We start from the raw sequence: 7785 nt of genomic DNA on the forward strand, positions 1-7785 counted from the left end.
TCTGTAGCCCCTGTGTCAACGTACCAGTTGGTGTCGACCCCGTAGGAGCTGGTGTTAGTGTTGACAACCGCTGCACTCTTCTCCTTGGTGAACGCGATGTGGAAGCGGCGGTAGCACTCCATAGCAACGTGATTGGGCTTGGAGCAGATCTGACAGAAGACCTCAAGGAGATCGTTGCGGCCTCCTCCTTGGCTGCGACCTCCACGGCCTTGCCCGCGGCCGCCGCCTCCACCTTTACGGCCGCCGCCTCGTCCACTCCCTCGTCCGCCACGGCCACTGCCACGGGAGACGGCGTTGGCAGAGGAGTGAGAGGATTGGTGCCCGCCGTCGAACATGGCGAGCCTGTTCTCGAAGCCGACGAGGAGGGAGTAGAGCTCGTTCACCTTGATCGGCTCGGCCCTGGCGCACAGGGAGGAGACGAAGCCCATGTAGTCGAAGTCGAGGTCGGCGAGTATGTATGACACCATGTCATCGTCGGTGAGGGGCTTCCCAACAGAAGCTAGCTCGTCTCCGAGCGCCTTCATGCGGCCGATATACTCGGCGACAGTCGAGGTTCCCTTCTTGGTGTTTGACAGGGCGATCCTCGTGTTCACCACGTGCGCCTGGGTTTGGGAGATGAACATCTCCGTGATGGCAGTCCATGCTGCCGAGTCCGTGGTGCAGTGGGCAATCTGGATCATCACAGGAGGTGAGACTAAATTGAACAGAAAACTCAGAACCTGGGAATCCTGAGCCCTGGCGATCTCATACGCCGGATTGGGCGCATCTGTTGGCTTGCCCTCCTTGTCCATGAGCTTGGGCGCCAGATCTTCTCTGTCGGGGTTGATGTAGGCAACGAGCTGAGCGTCGCGGATGGCAGCAATGGCTTGGGCACGCCACACCAGGAAGTTTGAGCGATGGAGGCGTTCGGCGATGGGAATGAGGGCTGGTGCTGCGGCGGCGGCGGTGGAGCTTGAGGCCATGGCTAGGGTTTTGGGATGTGCTTAGAGGTTAGGCTCTGAATACCATGTAAAAGTGGTTGAAGCGTATGCTTTCGCAGGGACGCGTTGCATGATATTTATAGAACGTTGGTACAAGGGCGGTAGCCAGGTTGTTGGTGGATTGATCCTCAAACTAAGATCTATACAAGATAAAGATCAATCCCAACTAACCTAAACTACCTAGAGTACAACTCACGCAACACAACTATACGTGTACGTGGTTTATACAACACCACCACGTACACATTTACATTGTCTAACACTACCGATCGGATGTAGCGCTAGTGCCAAGCCCAGGTTCAGGTACGCATGCATGTGCATGTGGCACTGTTTATCAATGCACCTGTGCTAGCTTCCTTGTCTAGCTAGCTTGCACATTTGGTCCCGGTGAATCGAGCTAGTGTTTCAGAAGTGCTAGCTTCCTTGTCTAGCTAGCTTGCACATTTGGTCCTGGTGAATCGAGCTAGTGTTTCAAAACCAGCAGTGGATCCCTGCTATGTCGTCGAAGTAAGAAAAAGAACTCAGAGCAACTCCAATGCGACGACCCATTTCGTCCGCCTGCGTTTGTTTTGATCAGCGCGGACAAAAAGGAGGCCCAACGTGCCGATCCAAACGCGAATCGCGTCCGTCTAGCGTCCGCGCCGACTCATTTCCTGCCCAAAATTATGCCTGGAATGCGTTGGCGCGGACGCGAAGCAGACACGCCGCGTGTCTCCTCAGCGTCCGTAGTGTCCTCACCTATAGGCCACCCAACCGCCGCCGCTCGTCTTATTTATGACGACCACCGACAGCGGGCTCACTAGTCAGCCAGTGAAAGCGTCCTTTTTAAGCACGCGTGCGGCGGGGGCCGGCCTCATCCACTTCTCTCGTCCACATCTTGCCCCCACCACTCCCTTTGCTTCCTCGCCGGCGACAGCAAACCCTAGCGCGCCATGGGCCTCTTCGGTAGCAGCAATGGCAAGGGCAAGGGCAAGGGCACCCCCGGCGCCTCATCCTCCCGTGCTCCCCCTCCCCCTCCTTCTCCGGCGCCGGCGCGTTTCCGCCCTGAACGCCGGCGCCTGCAGATCCCGGTGCACCAAGCGCGGTGGCACTGGGAGTACAGGCAGCCGCTGCCATACCCCGACGTCACGCTGCCACACCATTGGCACCTGGATCCGCAGCGAATCACGGTTCCGCGGAGCCAGCGGGCGCACGACGACGAGGTGCGCCGGCGCCGCGCGCAGCTCATGGCGGAGCAACGTCGACTGCTTGAGTACGCCGCCGACTCTACCAACTAGGAGGCTTGGTTCGCCCTAGAACATGAGGAGCAACGGCGTTCGGGTGTCGACGCCGTCCCGTCGCCGTTCCCACCGCCGCTCCTGCATGTACAACCGGAGGACATGGAGGCGGAGGCGGAGTACCAGGCCGCCCTTTAGGAGGCCCTGCAGCAGGCGTTGGAGGCTAGCCGCCTCGAGAAGGACGCGCACTGGGATGGGCTGGAGCAGGCCCTTGCCCTGTCAGCGGTGGGAGACTCCATCCACACCCCGCTGTTCGTGCCGCCACCGCCACCGTCGCCGCCCATCCAGCCCAAGCCGGAGCCGGAGCCGACGCGGAAGCGCTCCCCCCACCCACTTGGCTGGAGGAGGCTTACTCGTGGACGGGCCAGTACCACGAGTGGGTGAGCGCGCCTCCCGTCCACTTCGCCGCGACGCCGATGCAGGAGGCCGCCATCTCGAGCGCTGGAAGGCGCACTGGCTCCGCCAGGAGCAGGCCGACGACGAGGAGTTGATGTGGTACGAGGCCATGCTCCAACGCGACGCGAAGGCGCTCCGGCTCGAGGAGGAGGAGGAGGAGCGCGCACGGCTAGCCGCAATGCCGCCGCCCAGCAGACGCCGAAGGAGGCTGCCTTGGCAGCGTACCAGGCGGCGTTCGGGTGGGCTGGCCATGCTCCCGTCTTCATCGACCTCACCGGCGATGGTGACGACGGCGTCGACGCTATAGGCAAGGGCAAGGCCGACAACGTCTAGGGCAGCGTGAGTGGCGGCAGCAGGCGGGCACAGACTTTTTTAATGTTTTAATTAATGTTTAATTAGGTTTAAGTGGACTTTGGCCGGTGTTTGACCGACCACTTATCTTTAATTATATTTATTTTATGTTTATTTCGTGCGAGCTTTTTTTGCACGTGGGCACATTTGGGTCAGCCTCCCGTGGACGGTCAAGCCAACTTATTTCAGAATGCGGACGCGCATGTTCGCCTGGCCGACCCAAACGAACGAAAAGCGGACAAAGCGCGCGTCCGTTTGGGTTGCCCCGTTGGAGTTGCTCTCGGTGCAGCGGATCACGTACATGGACGTGCCCAACCCGATGTCAGCGAGCTTGATGGAGCCATTGGAATCCACATGGTCGTTTCCTACCTTGATGTCGCGGATATTACGGCCTGCTCGTGGAGGTATGAAATCGCATGGCCGGCCCCTCAACACCCACTGCTGCCGTCGTCGGTGTCGCCGTCGCCGATGCTTGACAATACCTAACCGTAGGTTCGAGCGAGCCTAACGGATGCGTTCGGTCGGAAGCCTGGACAGGCGATGCAATCGATTGGGGGCTGGCAACACAAGTTAGAAGCGGCTGGAAGCGAGCGTGGTGCGCGGCCGACTCAGGCGTTGTGCGTTGGACGTGATGTGAGCGACCTCCATCGTGCCAAGCTGGTCGGGAGAAGCTGTGCCATGCACGGCCCGGTTCAGCAGTGAGAAAAATAAGCAGGAAAAACCTCCAATGTGGCATGCTAGCTAGACCGGACAATTATGATCCACCGGTCATAATGCTCACAAAATTTTAAACAGGGTAAATTGTAGCAACACTTTTGCTAAATGAGGTAAAATGAATGAAATTTGGCTAAATAGGGTAATTAGTGTCAAAAATGTTTAATAAAGGGTAAAAACCGGAATTCACTCTATTAAATATGAGTCTTTTGTTACAAGCATCGTTGGCGAGTTTTGTTATAGTAGTTCTACTAATGGGCTATTTTAGTCTGTTGGTGGAGAAAGTTCAGCAAAGGGTCTTTTGGTAGGAATCACCCCGAAAAAGGAAGAAGCAAAGGGTCTTTTGGCGCAGTGACTTGCATGAGCATGACTACATGACGGAGCAGGCGTTTGGGTTGTCGTCGCTGAAGAGCGTGGCGAGGCGCTCCTCCTGGCCGGCAGAGACCGGCATGACACCTTCCACCTTGCGCACGTGGCCGGCGGGAGCCCGCTTGTCGTACACCGGCGCCATGTAGGGGTTTGTGTAAGGCACGTACGGCCAGAGCTCGGCCCGCTTCCCCGTCGACTGGACTCTCCTCAGCACACGCTGCGGCTCCACGAACCCCTTCACCGTCACCTTGTGCTGCTTCCGGTTGATCTCCACTGACTGAGCACCTGCGCGTGTGCAACCAATTAACACAATCGCAATCATAATTCATAAAGTTCATTAACCATAGTGAATAATGGCGGACTTCGCCAAGTTACGAACCTTTCATGTTGGCGAGGGTGTTCCGGATCTTGAGCTCGCAGCCGTCGCAGTCCATCTTCACCTTGAGCTCCACCGTGTTGAACTGCCTCCGCTTCTTGCTGTGCCGCCTCTGGCTGCTGCTACCTAGCAGCACATCCGACAGGAACCGCAGGGTGCCTCCCATTGCCTCACCTCGCTCGATCACCTAGCTCTCTTTTTTCTAGTCTAGAATCACAATACTAAAACTGAGGACAGGAATTGGTTTCTGCAAGTGGCCAACGGATTAGCACGAAGAAGAGCAGGAAATATGGTTCAAGTATGAACTCCAAGCGTGGCTAATTAGCTGGAAAATACAGGAGATATTGAAGGCAGATGCTTGCTTAATCGGCTTGCTTAACTGGCTAATGGTTGTGCATTTATAGATACGTTGCAACGAAGATGGGAATGTGTGCAGCTATATTGGGTTGTTGAGAAGAAGCTTCCTTTCCAAAGATGCCTTATTCGGTTATTCCCTCAAGCCTTTAATTTGGCTTTCCTCCCGCTGAGACAGCTCACTCCTCTTTTACACGCTCAACCGCCTTTTTTTTCCAGCTCAGATCAAATCAATTCCTGGGCCTTTTAGAGCGTCTATAGTCGGGCGTCTCAAATGTCACCTATATGTCCGCCCGATCGCTCGGTCACAAAATCACGACCCATACAACCCCCTTAAATTGATCTATTCGTTTGCGCTAACTCACACGTCTCATATCAAGCTCACATATATGGTGGATATAAGGAATCCTAGACGCGTTCACCAGTCGGATCGGATAGATTGTACCACCCAAAATTTAACCAAATTAATCAAGCCACCGAATCGACCGCCCTCCTGCCGCGTTAGTTCTCCATTTCCCGCATCCGAGCCGTCACCGTCCTCCACCCTTGCTCCCTCATCCTCGCCGCCACCCTCGTGCGCCGTCGTAAATGTCATCGCCTAGTACCCCGCCCCCCACCGTCGGCATGGATGATGCCACAGCGGAGTAGAACATATATTTTGTACACATATCCTCACACTTATGCACATGAAGAGTAGCTTAGTGATCCGACAAAGAGCCATGCTCCACACTTGTGAGGTAGATCATATGAGTAGTGAGGAATCTGGAATCGCAAAGAGCACTTTACTGCTCAAGCAACGACCATACTAACTTAGAACCTTTTTAGTTCCCGTTCGTTGTCTATATAAAAACAATTTTATTCTATTTTCCTAGAAAATTATTGAGTGGGCTATTTTCAAACTCCGGTTTGGATGCATATGAAAATACTTAAGTGATAACGTAGTTATGTGGTTAGTACAGCCGTTATTTTCGCTCCTTCTGGGTTCGACACTCTACTTATCGCGAATGTGCTACAACCCTTTGTGCTCTGGCCGTCGGTTGGCTGTGGACATGTGACAGTCGTCCGATGCACAGGCAGTGGCCAACACAATGGGGGGGTGGGGGGGTTGATTGCGGGTGCCAACTTCCAGCGTTGATGGGACCAGGGTATAAGGTTTCCGTCGGCTTCAGGCACGGAGGTGTCTGTCAAAGCTAGTTCACAAGTCCGGGGCAGCCACCCGTACATCATGGTGGCTGTTATAGGTGAATCTATATCTTTGTGGACTGGTAGCGGCTAGATCCATGCCGTGACATGGGCGGACTCCCAATGGCCAGGGTGGTTGTCTAAGGTGGGGCATTTCACCCATCCGCTAGCACCATTACGGCCTGGCGTGTAGTACTAACTGACACGACTATCAGAAAATTATCAAGACGGTGAATGGGCCACCACTTCAATTAGGGGGTGAAAACGTTTTACTGGTCGGACTCGGCAGCGATGTACTTACATCGTTATTAGTCGGACTCAGCATCGATGAACCTACATTGTTATTAGTTGGACTCAACAGCAATGAACGTACGTCGTTACCTTGATGAATTGGCGGCTTTCATTGGTTGGTCTCAACAATCTCGATGAAAATCCTTGTCCTAGTTGTCTATAACCTGATGTGACGGCCGTGGCACGAGGTCGTGTAGCTCATTTTGAAAGTGTTGTTGCGAAAGAAGTGCACGTAGTCGTAGGTGTTAATTTGATATCTTGTAATGGTTTGTTGTAGTTGTCTAAATTATGTATTCTACTTGTTGATGCCTTTAAACTTGTTGCGTTGCATCAACTTTAATAAAGATAATTGTATGCATCCAACGGTGTAGCAAGGCCCCAGAAAATAGATACGTTGGCCTGGGGCGTGCCGGTAAAATCCTTCCTTAACTGTTGAGGACTGTAGCACTACAGTTGGCCCGGCGCGGTAGAAATGGAGGAAGATGAGAGAGCATTGCAAACAAAAAGGGAACAAAACTACTCTATGGCCGACACTCGGTGCACGATTTGCAGATCACGCTTGATCCGACGGATGTGCAGCACTTACTAATACCGATGCATGGTTCAATGCATATTGTCGTTCAAAGATCGGTCAACCAGTGTCGTCCCTGTAGCAACGCTCAAAAGGGAAGGGGAAGGAAAAGAGAGCGCTTTGGTTGGGAAGACCAAAAACGTGATCGCTTGACCTGTTCTTTTTTAGTACTACTATACTATTTGCATTCCTGGAGCAAACTTGCTAGCTAGTTTTGATAAAAATGCCACTTTGGAACACGGGTGTCAGTGAGCACTTTAGTTTGAATGGTACTAAAATTATATTCTCAAGTTCAGAAAAATGCTAAAACAAATCTGTACATGTTAATATGTGTGTATAATACACACATGCAAAGTTTGATGACGAAATAAGTTAGGGTGTGAGCTACACAAAAAAGATGAATGTTGGGATTTGTAGTGGTGAACAGCTAGTGTACTGTTTACGTTTTCAAAACAATTATCTTATTTTTATTTTTATGTAGCTCACATGTTAATTTATTTTCATCATTAAACTTTACACATGTGTAGTATAGATCCACATTGCCAATTAGTATTTTTTTTAAACTTAAAAGTGCTCACTGGCACCCTGTTCGAAGAAGGACCTACTACATATGCCAGAACATGTACCGTCCAGCTATGCTTTTTAAAAGTTGTAAACTCTGTTTAAAAGCATTTTCCTTAGCTCTTGTTATTCTTTAAACACGGCATTATTGAAATCCCAGCTATCCTAGAAAGAGTCCGCGACTTTCTGATCGAGGAATTGGATACTGTGCTTTCGGAAAGATATGACATAGACTGGCATATGTTCAGGCCCCTCATGACCGTCCAATATAAGGTCCCAGTAGCTGAGATCCGGAAAACAAGTACTGTAACAATATTCTCCAAATCATGGCAAAAAAAATATACTATATTCTCCAATGCTTAT

At 52.3% G+C, this 7785-nt stretch overlaps 1 protein-coding gene across 1 annotated transcript; it reads right to left on the reverse strand.

The window, feature by feature from the left end:
• Positions 1-3893: 3893 nt before the first annotated feature.
• LOC119293440 (heavy metal-associated isoprenylated plant protein 23-like) lies at positions 3894-4854 on the reverse strand. Its single transcript, XM_037571926.1, has 2 exons — positions 4467-4854; positions 3894-4372 (listed from the first exon to the last, which is right to left on the reverse strand). The coding sequence occupies exons 1-2, from the start codon at positions 4627-4629 to the stop codon at positions 4089-4091; spliced, it is 447 nt and encodes a 148-aa protein (XP_037427823.1). The 5' UTR covers positions 4630-4854; the 3' UTR covers positions 3894-4088.
• Between the last annotated feature and the right edge of the window lie 2931 nt (positions 4855-7785).

This window comes from Triticum dicoccoides, chromosome 4B, assembly GCF_002162155.2.
Source record: "Triticum dicoccoides isolate Atlit2015 ecotype Zavitan chromosome 4B, WEW_v2.0, whole genome shotgun sequence".
Classification (NCBI taxonomy): Eukaryota; Viridiplantae; Streptophyta; class Magnoliopsida; order Poales; family Poaceae; genus Triticum; species Triticum dicoccoides.

Excerpts from the sequence above, each read along its gene's own strand:
- LOC119293440 (XM_037571926.1), bottom strand. The coding sequence starts at position 4,629 with ATGGGAGGCACCCTGCGGTTCCTGTCGGATGTGCTGCTAGGTAGCAGC. Across the intron at positions 4,373-4,466 it reads CACCCTCGCCAACATGAAAG|GTGCTCAGTCAGTGGAGATC; the intron begins GTTCGTAACTTG and ends GCACACGCGCAG.